Consider the following 18044-nt stretch of genomic DNA (forward strand, 5'->3'; position numbering starts at 1 on the left):
TTTTTCTTGCTGCCGTTGTTGTTAAGCCATTTATATCACAGTATTAGGAATCAATAGCTATGCTATTTGGCATGTCACAAAGTTGAAATAAACACTGCCTGTTCTTCAAATTCTAAAGAATGTTGCAAGAACGCTGAATGTTGAAGTAACAGGATCCACAAAAAGACATACCTCAAACAGTGATAATACAGGATCAGATTTGAAACATGAGGGCCGCAAGCCTAAGTACTGGTTTAGAATTCAGGGATGAGAAGCTAGTGCCCCTCCAGATGTTGTTGGACTCCAGCTCCCATCAGCCCCAGAAAGCATGGCTATTAGTCAGGGGATGATGGGAGTTGTAGTCCAACAATCTCTGCCAAGCCACAGGTTTTTTCATCCACACTTTATGTTTTTAAGACTGTCTGCTATTCATTGTACCCAGTCATAATGATGGTGTTCTTTATATTTAACTCCATGAAAAATAATAATGTGATAAGTCAGGTCTGCCAAAGATTTTATACTTTAGTTAGAATAGATCTGATTGAAACGTTGGGTGCCAGGATGGGCAACTATTAGTGGGGAGAGGTATCATAAGATTTGCATACATTACATTTCTGTGCAGAAAAAAAGTTGAACTTACTCCTGGTACAGAATATTTGTATACTGTGAGGCTCTACTTTCCCTTTTTAAAAAGAGCAGGTTTCTTGTTTTTATTGACAGGAAAATAGGCACAGTATGGGGAACCTCCCAAATTTGTGGGAATTTCAGTATCCATTGGGAAGGGTTTCAGTGCTCTACATAGCTTCTTGCTCCCCACGCTATAATTCTATGATTCTATGATCTGGCTAAGAGTTCCTGCATTGCAGGGGGTTGAACTAGATGACCCTCAGGGGGTCGTTATGCAAATGTGAAATTGTGCTTAACTGCATACAGATTATAGAATTTGAGTTACCTTGATGTGAAACTTATGGCTTTTTAAAGTACAGAGGACACATAGCTCTGATGGTAGAGAACAACTGAAGTCATTCATTAGCACACTGTTAAAGGGACAATAATCCATCAGTCAACAGGGTGATAGTTAAGAGTCGAGCCAGCTTTGTAAGGTGGCAATCTATTTGATGGCCTCATTTGGTAGCTAAATAACGGTCTGTGTGCACAGTTTACTGCTTTCCAAACACATTTTCCACAGCTGGTGAGCATGCTTTTTATGTAAGCGCAAACCCTTCTACAAACATTACGCTAGAGCTGTTCATCTGTCAGAAACATAAATGAAATTTCAAACAGATTTAGATGATTAGCTTTAAAGAAATTACTTTTATACAGGTTTTTTTTAAAGAGTAATTTGAGCCTTTTAAAAAAAATATCTCACATGCAATTATCTTATATTTAAGCAAACAAAAATGTTTTTGACATAGTACGGAAAGCAGGGTGGAAAGAGTGTCCGTAACCCCCTGTGGTTACACATGGTTCAAATTCTCACATGTGGAACCACAACAAAACTTGATTGCTTTAGTTGGTGGATGGCAGGCACACACATCAGCTTCCAGTTCCATTGTTGATGACAAAAACTACACTCTTGGATTACTTGATTGGGCTGATTTGGTTACAAGCAACACACAACTGTGAACATGCTAAGCAGTCCTCTCACTGAAGCCATGTGTGCCAGGGAGCTAAGCCATGGTCTGACTTAGCATTATGTCTGAACTCATGGTTTGTCTCCTTCTAACCAAACCATGAGCTGTAAAGCCTTGGTTACAGCTTGTGGCTTGTTTGGAATGAGACAAACCATGAACCCCAAACTATGACTGAGCTCCTGGTAGCATGGCAACAACAGGAGTGGGAAAGGAACAAAGTGGCCAGGATTGTTCCACTGTGCACCAGCAGTGCATGCTCGCTCATTCATGCTAAGCCAAAGTTTGGCTTTCAGTTATATTCAAGGTAGACTACTCTCTAATAAAGTCTGCCAAACCTTACTGAACCAGACAGTTTGGAGGATAGACCCAGCTCTGTCCAGCTGAACTTCTCTGTGGGGTTGCCAGTCCAAAAGATAAATGTGTTCTTTTAAAGTTTGCATTTTTTTTTTTAAATGGGACTATTTGTAAGTAGTACCAGCAGGGCCTGGAAGACAACCTTCCTTTGACAGACGGACAGACAGACAGACAGAGAAGAAGACAACTGTAGTAATATTCCACTTCACAGGATAACTTGTGAAGGTGTTGGGGTTGGGTTGTTAGTCTGCTTAATCTGCTCTAATTGTGCATGATTTAAATGGATAAGACATCTTGTTGTAAACTTGATTATTATTCATGCCTTCCCAGTTTTATTATAGGTCTTATGTTATGTAAGCCATCAAAGAATTATTTCCAATTCATTATTATAGTTCATGGTAATCACCATCAACATTTCTGAGCTACAGATTTAGGATTGTATTTTATTTCTTGTTGCCAATGTTCTCAAAGCAACATGGATTTGCAATATGCCTGTCTTGACTGGTCACCTGTGCCTTTGCCTTGACATTTAGCAGGGTTTGTTTGTAGCTGCCTTTCCTTTTACTGTGCACACACCTGGTTTGTGCCATTATTCTCCTGCACTCTGCCTTGATGAATTTTTGATGAAATGCACTTCTGGGTTCCCAATGCCTTTTACTGTCTTTTATTTGGAGAGAACAGTTTGCAGTGGCCCTGGCTGTGCCTCCTGTTTTTGCAGTGTCAGATCCATCAGTCTATTCAGACCAGCCTCTCCCTATATGACTTTGGTCACTTGGTTTTCTTTCTTGTTTGTGAATGCGCCTGTTTCTCTGACATAATCAGTAGGCTGTATGCCTCATCAAATTGAGTTTCCCTAGGGCGTAAAGTTAGCCTAGTTCTTCCTGAAGATGGCAGTTGTGATTCTGTAGCAACAACAATAGTAATAATAATAATAATAGAAGAAGCATTCTCATTGCTATGGCACCCGTGTGTTTTCTTAATGCCATGAAATGGAAGCATGACATGAACTACATGTGGTGGCTATCTGGGGTGCAAGAGAAGGGCTATGGCTTAGAAATCTGCTCTGGGCTTTCAGTCAGCACCCCCACTGCAACTGTGGTTTCTGCTCCTATGGGGCCAAGACTCGAAAGGAGCCATCAGGCCATACAATCCATCTACCTGCTGGCCCATCTCCAAGGATCAGCCTATGGAATCCAAAGCACAGGGTGCCACAGTTTGAGGGCATGTACATGGCAGACTGTCTTACAGAAGAATATGAATATATGAATTTTCCATCTAGCCCAGAACTACTTGCTACTCTGAGTGGTAGCAGCTATCTGAGGCTTCATTTTGAGGCGCCCACCCTGTGGAATGTCCTACCATCAGATTTCAAGGAAATAAACAACTATCTCACTTTTAGAAGACAACTGAAGGCAGCTCTGTTTAGGGAAGTTTTTAATGTTTGATGTTTTTAATCTATTATTATTATTATTATTATTATTATTATTATTATTATTATTACCACCCGGAATGGCAGGGGAAACCCAGCCAGATGGGTGGAGTATAAATATTATATATTATTATTATTATTACCTTTACAATCATTTTAAACAAACAAACTCCTTCTCAGGCATACTATGGGAAATATTTCATCTCTGACATGCTGGAAACTGGATCTGGGATCTACTGTTTAGGGATTTCCATATGTGTTTGGGGGGCTAGCTAAATGTGGAAATGTCCAAAAATGTGATTCTCTCTTTGAACCGAGATTAAACCAAATGTAAATATTGAATTGACCTGAGCTTGCAATTAATCAGAGCTTGCTTTGGATTCTAAACCTAATAATGCATAGTCTGTAGCAAAAGAGTATCTGATTCCTGTGATGAAGTGAAGTTAAAGCAATGCTTTTCTTTTCCTGGCAGAATGAACCACCAGGTGGGCATCAGCAAATAATTTAGCGCAATAGTTCTCAAAGAAAGCTAATTTGCTGCCCTGAATCTCACCTAGAATTTATCCTCACCGGGCAATGAGTCAGAGCATTAAACAGTGATGGGTGGATTGAGGGTCTTGGGGAAGAAAGAAGCAACTTTTTTCTCTCCCCCACCACACACTCCATTTACTTTAGAACTTCAAAAAGATCCAGTGCCCTCTAAACCCTACTCCGAGTTGCTATTTTTCCTGCTTGCATCATCACCTTTCAAGAATGAACCTTTTGCTCAACCTACATTTTTTTGGAGGCTGGAAGACACTCACTGGGACAAAACTGGAGAAGATTAGCATCTTGCATTTTCTCTCTGATTATATCTTACCTCTTTCATAATGCTTATGCACCTTTTAAAAATAACATGTTATGAAAAAGTTGAACCTGAGAAAACATTACCTGTTGCTTCCACCATTCCTTCTAGGATGACCACAATTTCTAATTCCTCTTTGGGCAGTTGAGCTTTGGAAATCTCCCAGAATGGACTCTGTTGATTTATTTCATGGCTGATGATCAGCGGTGAAACCAAAAACAGACGATCATCCCCTGTATAATAACCTACATTAATATCTGTCTGGTTGAGTGGTATAAATTCCCCCTCCTTTGTCTGTTTTGACTTGATCAACTTGGCTCGTATTGACGCTTCCACAATGTGTGAATTTCTAAGGTCCCCAACACGGAACATCAGACACAGCTTTCCGTCTCTCATGGAAATTACGGCATTGGTAGAAAACACCAAGGTTTCCGCCCTCTTCTTGGGCTGGGATATTTTCACAAACATGCAGCCAACCATGAAAGCATTGACTATAGATCCTAAAACAGACTGAACTAAAAGCAGGATAATTCCTTCAGGACATTTGTCTGTGATGACCCGAAAACCATACCCAATGGTGGTTTCTGTCTCTATGGAGAATAAAAAGGCGGAAACAAACCCATTGAGGTTACTGACACATGGGGTCCATTTCTTGTCCCCTATATGCTCCAAATCTCCTCGGATGTAAGCAATTAGCCACCAGATGAATCCAAAGAAAAGCCACGTCACAGTATAAACCATGACAAAAATAAAAAGGTTGAATCTCCATTTGAGGTCAACCAAGGTTGTGAAGATGTCAGTCAGGTAACGATAAGTCTCTCTCACATTTCCGTGGTGGACGTTGCATTTTCCATCTTTCCTAACATACCTCTGGATTTTCCTCTTGGTACATTCTTTTAAGTGCTTCGGCAGATCTTCCCTGGCTTGTTTGGGCAACTTAGGCGGATGGATTGTAACAGGGCTCTCCACGTCCTGCTCCATTGAGTCTCCTTCCAGCACATTAGCTGACAGGAAAGAAAAAAGAGAGCATAAATACTGATGTGCATACATAAACTTGATTAATCAGCACCTTGATATTCACAATACCCCATGCATGAAACAACCAATGCTTTTGTCATTGATAACTAAGGATCCTTCCATGCATCCATTTAATTGTGCATTCAAGATGATTTGTGCTCATTATAGCATCAGGGCGGTTATACTTGAACCCACTTTCCATACTGTTTGCACCTGCAAAAGTTATGAGGTGGCCTTATTACTTTGTTTTCAGTCAGTGACTTCCTGCTGAAATCCTGTCTGAAATTGCGTTAGCCCTTTTTTTTATTGCACCTGCATCACAGATGGTCAAAAAAATTAATAAACATGCTTACCACCTACATATATGGGAATCGCTTCTTTCTCCCATTTCCTTATTCTGTTTTCTATACTCAATCATATATATGTTGTCAGTTTCTTCATGAATGCATCCTATGTACAGGCATTCATACAGTGGTACCTCGGTTTACGAACTTAATCCGTTCCGGAAGTCTGTTCTTAAACTGAAACCATTCTTAAATTGAGGCATGCTTTCCCTAATGAGGCCTCCCACCGCCGGTGCCCTTCCACCGTTTGGATTCTGTTCTGAGGTAAAGTTCGCAAACCGGGACACTACTTCAGGTTTTGTGGAATTCATAAACTGAATCGTTCTTAAACAGGACTGTTCTTAAACCGAGGTAGCACTGTATATATAAACATACCTAGTCCTCATAAATTCCACATGGGTTGGTAAACCTGAAATGTACCACTCCAGGGTAGAGGTGAAAAGCTCACAAACACTAATTACTGAAATAGGCATGGAGGTCTGGTAGTTAGGGTACCACTTTTACAGCCAATAAAGAATTTTGCGGTTGTGCAGCCAAGCCTTTTCTGCTGCCATGATTGAGCTCCACAATGCCAAGCTCCTAGGAACACAGCCCTTGAGACTTCAGCCCACTAATGTTCCTCTGGACACTTCTCCCTGTTCAACAGGCATTGGTATTGGATAGGGAACAAATAGGTTTCTTTTTCTCCTCCAACTTCTGTGAAAAGTTTCATTGGTGTGTGGGAGATAAAAAAAGGAACCCATTCCCTTCTCATCATGGTATGTGATGCCTGGTCACTTACTGTTCCTCCCCCCTCTCCGACTTACTAGACAGTGAGAAAGGAATAGTTGGATCTCTTTTTAAAAAATCTTCCCAAAATGTTTTATGAAGGTTGCCAGTGTGTATGGCAACCTCTGCAAAAACATTTGGGAAAGGGAAAAGAGGAAGACATTCATTCCTTTCCAGCTCCCTGGTCCAGCCTTTCACCCCGTCACCTGGTACTGGTGGTGACAACCTCCACAATGTCAGAAAAACCCCAACCTAAGTTAAAACTAAGTAGGAATGCTGCACATGGGGCACTCTGGGAAAATGAAGATGGGAGGCAGAGCTATCTGAAGTGCATCAGCTCTGTACGAAGATTTTAAAAAATAAAGAAAAGATGTTCTGGCAACTGCTGGTGTGGCCCAGTCATGTTGGTTCCTTTTGGACTGGTAGTCTGGCTCTAAAAGTGCTGCTGCTTCAGATTTCCACAGCAGCCTTTTTAAAATCTCTCTTTTAAAATAGATAAAACATGGATGAATCATATAGGTTTGAAAGGACAGAAAAAAACATAAAAGGTGTGTTTGTTCTGTAGTAAACATATGAAATATCAGTACTCTGTTCTCTACACCATGTTGGATACTAAGCGGACAGATGTCTGAATGTTGTTTTTCTTTTGAGACTTTTGTTTCTTTGTAGTAGACTTGTTAAAATGTCTAGATGGAGGCAAACTACTTCCAAAAGAACACACTCTTGGCTTTCCATTGTCTCAGAACTTTTCTAGCTATCAAGCATGTACTTCCTTTCCCAATCAGTTGTTTATTTCAAAGTAAGGTCTAACACCTCAGAATGCAGTAATATTTCTGTGTTTGGGTCTATCAACTTATAGGACACTTTCAAAAAAATCTGCCTATTTCATGAGGGGCTATTAGGTTTGGCAAAGCAGCTCTGAGGGTTCACCCACACTTCCTCCTGTCCCTTAATTTCTCACCATGGGTCCAAGAGGTTTCTTTCCCCCCATCCTGCCGCTAATGTTTACTGCTGAACTGGAACAAATGTAAATTGGGTATTTTTTTTGGCAGACTGGTGCTTGTTCCAATTCAGCAGTAAGCACTGGTTTTTCCTGGGGAAAGAAGTGGGACAAAAACAAAAAACAAATAACTAATCAGATCCATGCCTAGAAATCAGGGGAAACAGGATAAATCACGGGACAAACAGAAGTACCCTTACAGTGAGGTCTTTACTACATTTGGTAACAAAGCTGCCTCCCTGGATTACTCCACATTGGATAATGAAATGGAATAACAAATGCACATCTCTGTCTTTCCCCAATATAACAAAATAGCAGGGCATGGGGATTAAAATGTGGAGCTATAATGGCTCTGAAGTAACTCAGGGATTTATCAGTTACGTCTGTACCACCTCCTGTTGCAGGTCCCCCAATTACATTTCCTGCTACATAATTTGTATCTAAAATTGTATGAAGATTATCAGAATAGGTACTGCATACTAAGAACACAAGAATGGCCAGCTTCTAAAGCAGAACTACTAATCCTGTATTAGATTCCCGAAGAGAGCAATTCCCCAAGATGCTTCACTAACTCAAAGCTTTCTCTCCCTCTCTTAGTCTCTGCCCTAAAAAAATAAAAAAATAAAATCCTTCTAGCTATCTCTCTGGTAGGGATGGGAGCAAAATTCAATTCTTTTTTGCATTTAACCAAATTTACATTTTGGTTTACATTTACATTTTGGGGGAAAAACAAACTCCAAAAGACGGCCTTTCTTCAGAAGTCACAGTCTGGTGAAACGGAAAGCTCTTTGACTGCCTTACTAGCGCAGTCAGGGGGCATAGTGTGCCCTAAGGTAGTATATTCACTTCCTATGTGGCCAGTATGGAAGACAATGGGGCATGCAGAGCAGGGATGGTTCACTCTGCTCTATCAGCCTGATGCCCAGAGCAGGGATGGAGACGGAAGGGGCTTTGGGAGAGTGTAGGAGGCCAGATGTCCGAGGCACCTAGTGGACCACAATTGCCCCCCCCCCCCATTATGAGGAGCTAGAATCAGGAAACAAAGGTATCTTGAGAAAGACAAAATTGAGCTGTTTCCTAGCATCCCCCTTGAGAAAAGCTCCTTAAAAAGAAAATCTCTTCTGCGCTCCTTCTAACAACATAGTCCAGGAGTATTTCCTCCATCACCAATCAGTGGTTACTCTGATGCAGCAAGATGGGCTTCCAGATGCACGACCTATTAGCAATGTGGTGCCTCTTGACAGTTCCCCAGGGCAGTCTCAGATCCCAAAGGCACGCGCTAGCTTGGTAGGAGTTCCTCAGCTGGGCTTGTATTAGGGTGGTGCACCTGTTTCAGGTGGGTTTAGAGCTATGCACAAGTCCAAACTTGTCAACTTTAGTGAATGCAGAAAGGAGTTTTTAAAAAGAAGCAGAAGCAGATATAACAATCTTCTGAAACATTTGGGCTTTGACACCTCTGACTACATAGCTTTTAATTTTGCTCTTTGTGGTTAGTTTAGTGAGGATGATTATGCTGAAATTCCTTCACAGTTCCACCCACCACTAGCACACCCCTCCTAGTCAGGCCTTAGTGATATGTAAAGAGACATTTTTTGATTCAAGATATACTTATCAGTCCATTTCAGCCCAATCTCTCTGATGAGACTGAGGATGACTAGAAATGAGACAAATAATTAAGGGGGACGAGGATCTACAGGGGGTCTAAATCTGTAGACTGCAGTTTTGCTAGGGAATTACCTTTGAATTTTTGAACTGAATGCTCCAGAGACAAAATTAGGGTATTTCTGAAGCCTACTTTGTAAGATGTAATGTTTGCTTTAGAACTGGTATTTCCAAGGCTAATTTGCAGCATTAGTATGGTAGATTTAATTTGGGAATCTCAAACAGGAATCCTTGCCACACTGTGTGAAAAGCAGTGTGTGTGTGTGAGTGGGAGTGTTTTTATAAGTGGCCATTAATTATATGAAACTCCATAACGAGTGAATGTGCAAAGTGTATGATTTTTCAGTTGGATTTGCCCCTCATCCACCGAAGCAGGACTGGGAATGAATGGGAGAAAGAGAGAATGATGAATAATAGCAATTCCCAGGTGGATTTGCAACCAAAGTCCTCACTTTGCAGCAAAGCAATCTACACATTAACTTTGTCCCCACGTCAACCTGAGAAATCCCATCACAATAGGTCATAAGCAGAGACAGGTAGAACAATAGCTCCAGGTGATTTTTAGCACATGGTCCAAGCCACATGATGATATCCTGATTTCTTTAAATCCCACCTTTTCAAGGTGGCTCACAAAAATTAAAACAAATACAAATAAAACACACATAGTTAAAAACATACAAAAGATTATTGTGTAAAAGTAATTTAACTATGGAATTAAAACAATGTGAAAAACCTATCTACTGAAATGCAGGTAATACTACCACTTCTAGTACTAATGCTGAGGACGTGGTGGGGCTCTGTTACTCCCTTGATCCTCTGGTTGCTCATGTTGATGCTGCTTCCCAGGAAGTAGAAGGGAGGGGTGAGGCTGTTGCGGAGCTACAAAAGCACTAGCAGGAGTGGCACATTGACTCTGCCAGTGGGTTTTCACCACACCCACCTCGCTACTGCCTCACACCTCCCCCTGGTAACCAGCAGTGACACAACTGACTGGAGGCCAGGTGAGTGATACCACCCCACTAGGCCACCTGCTACAAAGTGATTGAATGCCATAGGATAACCTGCCTCAAGCTTTTAAAGGTCACTTGTTTGGGGTTGATGTCTCTGGACAGCAGTTGAACCAAACCAGTTAAGCAGCCTCACGTTGTCTGTGCTCCAGACAATCAGTGCAGCCAGTTAAGAAGATCTCTTTCTCCTCTGGGTCTCTCCTTCAAAATTAACTTGAGCCAAATCCATAAATGAGTGACCTAGGAGCTCTATATCTGTAGTTTGCCAGCAAAACAATTACAGAAATTAAGGTTTCAAGGTAATAATCTTACATGGCCCTCTCTTTCAATCTCGTGATAGCTGAGGACCCGCCAATTAAGTTTTTATTTATTTATAACCTACTCTTAGCCTGCATTTTGGCATAAAGCAGCAAATACAGTATGTATTTATTTTAAAGTTTTAATTACTGGCTTGTTAACTCACCATTTAGCAAACGGATTGGCTTATGATGTTCCATCTTATTTCAGCTGCTTCAGCTTTGAGAAATGGGGAAGGTGAGGCTCGTGGTAGAACCTCTGCTTTGCTTGCAAAAGATGCCAGGTTTGGTCTCTGGCATCTCTTGGTGGAGCTGGGAAAGACTTTGAAGTCTGAAGGCAGTTTGGGTAGCCAGTCTCTGCCAGTTTGTATAAACATTACTGAGCTGGATAGTATAAAGCAGCTTCTTATGTTCCTGTAATGAATATTGTACATTTTATGGAAATAGGAGTTTAATGCCTACTGTCTCATGTGGCAGCCAGTTTTACTCCCTTTAAAAAAACACCTGATAACAGTGCTTAAATATTTAACCTTCCAATTATTTTCAGTCTAATTTGGTGGACTTGATTTGTGCCAGATCAAAGCACACCTAAATCCAAGACTCCTAGATGTATTCTGTTTAATGAATCGTGCGCCAATGAATTATATCACTTTTAATCACTAGCAGGCTGAAGAGATGTTCTCATTTTTCACTCATTTGAGTTATAAGAATGGATAAACACAAAATATGTCTATTAGGGATTTAGTCCTATTTCATCATAGCAATGATTTGCTAACCTAGTCTTGTGGACTTGTGCAGAAAAAGAAAATAGGAATCAACAACATATCAAAGTGGTGAAATTATCCATAGATAAGATTAACTGAACTTTAATAATCTTCTGTACTGCATGGGAAATGTTACCCAGCCTATCCACAAAGCTTTGGATCAACAATATATAGGAATCCATATTTTCACAAAAAATATGTAAAATGAACTAGACACGGGTGAACATAAAAACTGTCCTCTTGGATCAAACAACAAATGCTTATCTAGTTCTCTATTCTGTCCCTGCTAGATGTCCCCAGAAAACTCATAACTGGGTCCAGTGCTAGGTACTGCACTTTAAGAAGGTTATTAACAAACTGGAACATCTCCAGAGAAGGGTGTCAAAGGTGTTAAAAAGCTTGGAGACCAAGTCCTATGAGGAACTAGGTATGTTTATCCTGGAGAAGAAGAGATGACAAAGAGGCAGTATGATAACCATCTTCAGGTATCTGGAATGTGACAGAAATTTGTTTTCTGTTGCTCCAGAGGAAGCTCAACCGGGACCCAATCTTAACAAATGAAAAACAACAACAACCACAAAACCCCACAATCAAGTCACAGAATCCTTACCCACAAGTTTATTCTGACAACAATTGCTTTGTGATTCAGCATCAGCATTTACATCCAGTTTGGGGGGAAGCGACTATTCGCTGCTAATGAATCTCATTCTCAGGAGCACAGCAAAATGCTCATTGGTCTCAGCTGGATATGAGAAGGCGGCAGATATGCCTTGTGCTTCTTTAAAGCCAAGTTGCTGGGCTGGGTGGAAAACGATGCCTACCAACTGGATTTGTTTAATAAGAACAATACCAATTATCTCTCAGTGTGTAAAGGTTGCTAATGCATATTGCATATGTCTACAGGAGCTTATCTGCTTTCTGTGTACAATGAAAAGTAAGAGAAAGTAGTGTGCATTTATTATTTCCCCAGCGTTCTAAAGATGCAGGGAAAGCAAACTCTTTTTTTCAAGTCTGAAATACACTTATCTTTGGAAGGATGCTGTTGTGTTTGTTTGTTTCTTGCTATGAAAATCAGTAGAGAAATGAAATATAATTTACAGTATTATGATCCGCTATGAATGCATAAGCAGTAATGCAACAGCCAAGCTACGTGTTCAGCAACCCCATGCTTCTACTTGGATTGTACCATTTATATGCAGGTGGAACCTCAGCTCTGAATACTTGTTCAGGAAAATCCTCCACATAGAAAAGGAGCTCTTTAGGAAGAAAGCTAGGTTAGAATTCATCTTCTTGACATGCCAGCAGGACATTGGCATGACATTTTGGCCATGGAAGAGTAACTCAAGGGATACAGCGTCCTATCAGCATTTTGAGCTGATGTAGTCTCAAGAGAACTGTTCCACGGGGATTTTCTGAATTTGCACTTACTTATCCTCTCTTAATAAGGAAAAGTAAGTATCAGTCCTTCCCTTCTCCCTTTTATTGTCACAACTACTCTCTGAAGTAGGTTAAGCTGCGAGACTGTGACTGGCCCAAGCCCATCTAATGAGCTTCATGGCTGAGCAGGGATCTGCATTCTGGTCTGTAAACCCTAGTCCAACTTTCCAGAGGTCACCAACCCAGTGCCTGTCAGCATCATGACACCTGCAAAGGCCTTTGTTGATACCTGCAGGCAGGAGCCCCAGACTCTGAGTGTACATATTTTTTAAAGTACTGGTAAGTTGTTATGCCTCCTACAAATAAAGTTACAAAGCAAAATGTGTAGGTAGCTTTCTAAGTAATTTCTGTGAAATGAGCCAGCCTGGCTACTTCTGCCTGTCAGTGTTTTTAGCCAGTGATTATTGAAGTCAGAGCTGTGATGGATAAGTGAGTTGTTTTGACACCAAGTGATAGGGTTTCAATTGCTGCTGTTTTCCCCGCCCCTTTCAAAGCACCTTTCCTGCTCTGTTTTTTAATGTTTGATGTTTTACTAAGTTTTATATATGCTGTAAGCTGCCCAGAGTGACTGGGGAAACCCAGACAGGTGGGTGGGGTGTAAACAACAAAACAACAACAACAACAACCTCGACAGGTTGTCTTATCTTATATAGAAATACAGTTATGGTGAGGGAGGAAGTTTACCAAGATGGTATTTTCTATAATGTGTTATGCAGTGTTATTTTTCTAGAAAAAGAGGTGCAGGCAGAGCACATGAGAGGTGCTGGGACTGAGTTCTGGTGAGTTCCAGCTTAAAAAAAGCTCTAATGTTACATCATGCCCCTGATGGCAGCCATTTTGTGTTATGCCACACCCTATGGCACCCATTTTGTGGCTAGAATCCCCCCTCAGAAGTCAAAATGTGCCCCCTGGTCCTAAAAGGATGGCAACCCCTGACTAACCACTTCACCACACTAGCAGGCTTAGCGTAAAAATAGCCTAGGGAGACAAAAGGAGCCAAACAGTTATAATATGTGCCCAAACTAAAAGGGCCCATCTCTTGGTTTTTCTAAAAATAGTCCCTTTCCCCTGGGAGCGAATCAACTTTTTCACACACAGGAGAACTGGGTGAACTGATATATTTGGGAATCATCTTCATTTCATATTGATGCATGGTTTTTAAAAAACCTGCTTAGCCAATACATCTTAAGAGATATCTAGTGCAGCTCAGCAGGGGCACAAATAATTCAAAGCTTCCACAGCTTTATGAATTCTAGATAGGAAATACTAGTTTTACTTTTTAAAAGTTTCTCAGTACTTTGCTTGGGGTCAAGGGACTTGCAAAAAATATATGTGCTGTTTAAATTTGAAGGAACAATGTGTTCAGATTCCCATCCCCAACTGAAGGTGTATAAATGTAGAACCTGGTGTTTGCAGTGAGGTTCAGAAAATAGTACCTATTTATGTTTTTCTTGCATTTCTTTTCACCTTTGCCCCACTTATTCTCCAGATATTAAGTATCAATCTACATGTTCAGCTAATTTATTCTTTGCTGAAGTTATGGTGGCCTTTCCGGCTGGTAATCTGGTGCTACAATCCCAAGAAAATGCAATCTGCCACCAGTCTTTGCTTTCTGAAAGACAAAGAGAGAGGGCAGGAAGATAGAGCAGATGGTGTTCTCAGCAAAATGTCATTTGGCACACCTTGGTTGCAGTGTGTGTGTGTGTGTGTGTGTGTGTGAGAGAGAGAGAGAGAGAGAGAGAGAGAGAGAGAGAGCTCTGCAAACAACATCTGGCAAGCCATTAATAGAACAGCTGACTGTGATAAATTTCTATTAGCTGCAACTGACTTTAGCATTACATGGTTGACCTGATATTGGGCAATCAAACTCTCAATCTCATTCACATGGAAATTTCAGACAAGTTCATGTTGAAGTAGCACTGTAGCTAAATGAGCAACCTTTTGCTTTTAATCTATGCGATCAGTTGTAACAATATTGCTATGCTTGATTGCTTTCCTTCTGAATTTTTTTAAAAGGGGGGTGGGTTATTTTTTATACATTTAATCTGACTAGAATGTATCTGATGGGAACATATGTGGCTTTAATAATGGGTTTGAGAGATCTCTCGGTGGCATTAGCTTAGACTAAAACTTCCACATTCACAGGTAGGCTATCTCTGATGACCAAACACTGGAAAGAAACAAGGGTGGGAATGACTGATTTACAAACTGACCTGCTTGTTTGTGAATGTGCTGGATGACCTGGACATTTGGTCTGATGATCTAACATGGCAATTCATACAGTCTGAACTTTTTCAGACTGGCTCTCATTATTTTAAGCAAAAGATATGTGGGTTCTTCAAAACATCATGACAAACCACAAGGCTGTATCTTGTTCATTTGGATAAGGTTTGTGGCAACAGAGTTCTTGCAGCTAGCAAGAAGGGGTCACTGAGGCTGAGGTTAAATTTGGTCATAACCTTCTTATTTACAATCATTACCGGTAAATGATCATGTGGGATCAGTTTTGGGGGAGGAAATCTTGATCTCTAGACAGCATGAAAGAAAACACATACCTTCCTGGTCCTTTAAGGGGAGAGAAGCCTGGTATAACCCAACATCTAGCCAAGTCTTATGATAGTCCTTCTGGTGCCAGTTTTTAAAAAAATTCTTACAGGCCTTTTAAAGCTGACCCTTTGATACAATGGTTGTTCAATGCTAGTATTATTTGAGTTTTCTTTCTGTTTCATATTGATTTCTTTATTGCTGTTTTTTTAGAACTGTATTTTATAGTTTAATCCTTTTTATTGTGCTGTACGTTGCCCAGAGAACATTAATTGTTGGATGACGAAGGCATACAATAAATAAATAGCCAGGCATTTCAAAATCATGATGTCTGAGAGCAGCCTGAACCATCCCAAGATCTTTTCCCCAAAGGTTCACGATGACCAGGAGCTGTTCTTGGCCATCATGAGACTACTTTACCTTTCGCCAGCCTGTTCCTGCCTCCAAAGAAAGTGAGTGGACAGGGCCACCTCTCCCTGCCCTGGAATCCTCTCCTGCCCAGCTCCATGGTCCACTGTTCCTCAAGGTCAGCTAATGTTTAGAGACTCAGCTCCTGAGTTGAGGTTTCATTTCCCCAGAGAGGCGTATGTCTGTGTATAGAAAATACCAAACCCAGTGTGATCTCTTTTGGGTCCTGTTGATAGGTTTGCCAGAAGCAACCTGGAGATTTACTCTGTCCCTTTAAAATTAACAATTATGCAGGAGATGACTTTCATCCTGTCTGTACAACTGAGAAAGACAGAGATAGAAAATGGACAAAAAGGACCAGGGAAATATTGGGCCTAAGATAGCTTAAAGGGACAGAGTGAATCTCTAGGTTGCACCTTGGCAGTCTATCCTACACCTGAGATACCACCTATATCCTTACATTGTATTACAGCTTTCATGATAAGTTCATAGTACTTTTAAAGTGTTTGCCATGGATCCAGTATTAATTCTGCTATGTGCAAAATGCATAAACTCTAATCTTGTGGTATTTACTGACTTCTTGTTGACTTGACTATAAATGATTCTCTGGAAACTCTCCAGCAAAAATTTCCTTTCATTTTTTTCAGTGTCAGTTAATAAAGCACTGAAGGATCTATGGAAAATACTTACACAAAATGCTAGTCCATTTCAATCTACAGCAATGAGATTTTGGAACAGCAAGTCTTTAACTGTAGATTAGTCATGGCAGAGGGTACACTTGTGAATTGTACACTGCAGAACCTGACATCATGTTTAAATAAGACACACACAAAATGAACTTGAGAAGTTCTAAACCTCATAATAAATACTCAGCATTTCTGTAATGGCTGAGATTGATGGAGGGGCTTGTGTAGGTTCCCCTAGTAAGGCCATGGTTTATGCAAGGAACACTCATTTCATAAACAGTATTATAAACATAGATGAAACATTCTTCAGATCATTGTTTTTGGTTGTTTCACAGAACACAAATGCACAAGCAAAATCAGCAGACATCTTATTGCTTTTATTGGAAAGCACAGTCAATTTACCTTACAAAGAGTAGACCTGTTCAAGAACATTTAGCACAACCTCCCCCACCCAGATGCCCTTCAGATACTTTGGACTACAACCTCCATCAGCCCCAGCCATCATTGTAGTCCATCTGGAGGGCTCCAGGTTGGGGAAGGTTGTGCCAAAGGTTCTTGAACATATGTACCCTTTGTAAGGTAAATGTACTGTGGAGATACAATGGTGGCAACCTCCCTCCTTTTCAGTTGCACAAAACTATGCCAAATAGTAAAGGAAAAAATGTGTCTGGTTCTGGTTTTCCTGATTAGTCTCATATGATAATGAGGAAAGCTTTTCTGTCACTTCTAAGCACCATAATTTTTGATGCCATGCTTACAGTGAACAGTTGTTCACACCCTTTTGCTACAAGTAACCTGGCAACTGCTAACATAAATCCAACCAGTATGCTTGAGACTATCCGTTTAGACAAGAATTAAACTGGGAAACTTTCTGTTCAGAAAAGATATCATTTTGGTAATGAAGTAACTGACTTCCTTTCACAAGCAACATAATGATATTTCAGTAAAGTGACCAGATGCAAACTGGACAGGTGTTCTGGACCTTTAATATTATGATAGAAGAGGGCAAATCAGCTGGAGCAGCTTTTCACCTCTTTGCATGACAAACTGGCAAGAATCCCTTCTTCTACTGAAATGGCAAATGTGTGAAAGCCTTGTCTGCCTTTGCACCTGCCATCCTGGTTTTTAATGTATTCGTGAACCAGACAGTATAGGAAAATCCAAAGAAGAAAAAGACTGGATCACCCACACCATTTTATTAAATGATAGTATTTTTTTTTAATGCTTTTTACTAGATTTGAACATTCAGTAACTCTGAAGTGAAAGAAGTCATAATTCATTTTTATACCCTGTTGGTTTCTTTACTGTCCTTTGAATAATGGACTAAAACTGAACATTTCTCTTTATATGTTTGTACCTACTTTTGGTCTTTACAGCATGTTTGATATAAAAAGAGACAGAATAAATGTGACACACATGCCCTCTCTCCTTCTCTTTCCTTTGGTAATCTCATTAATCAAGGTCAAAACGTTACTTCCATGCTTCAGAAAGCTTTTCTACAAAAAATACAATTCATTTGGTTTCTGTTCCCTGATATACCTTTTTGGCTGCTAAGGAGTTAAACTGTTCTGCTCAAATGCTTAAAAACAACAAACAAAACCTGAGCAACTATTGGTAAGGCACCTTTGTGCCTTAATAGATAAGCAAAACTGTGAAAGGTTCTTAAATCTCTGTTATACACACTTTTAATCACAGGCAGAGAACAGCTTGCAGGAGAAAATGAGCAATAACTTAAGGGGAGATTCAGCTGAGGTGAAACCTGGGATTCTATTTTGTTTTTGTTTCTCCATGTGTGCCATAAAGTCTTGTCTGGAATTAGGACTTAGAATTGTTAGGTTCATAATTTTATTTTTGCATGCTGTATGAATTCT

General features: G+C 40.4%; 1 protein-coding gene across 2 annotated transcripts in view; it reads right to left on the bottom strand.

Moving 5' to 3' along the window:
• KCNJ6 (potassium inwardly rectifying channel subfamily J member 6) overlaps window positions 1-18044 on the bottom strand; it is a 119697-nt gene that overhangs the window by 24895 nt on the left and 76758 nt on the right. For both annotated transcript variants that reach the window (XM_081004469.1, XM_081004468.1), the window contains one exon: window positions 4327-5244. In XM_081004469.1, the coding sequence (XP_080860595.1) occupies window positions 4327-5221 (895 nt within the window). In that variant the 5' untranslated portion in view covers window positions 5222-5244. The remainder of the gene's footprint in view (window positions 1-4326; window positions 5245-18044) is intronic.

The sequence above is a fragment of the Podarcis pityusensis genome (assembly GCF_964106645.2).
Source record: "Podarcis pityusensis genome assembly, chromosome: 4".
Lineage (NCBI taxonomy): Eukaryota > Metazoa > Chordata > Lepidosauria > Squamata > Lacertidae > Podarcis > Podarcis pityusensis.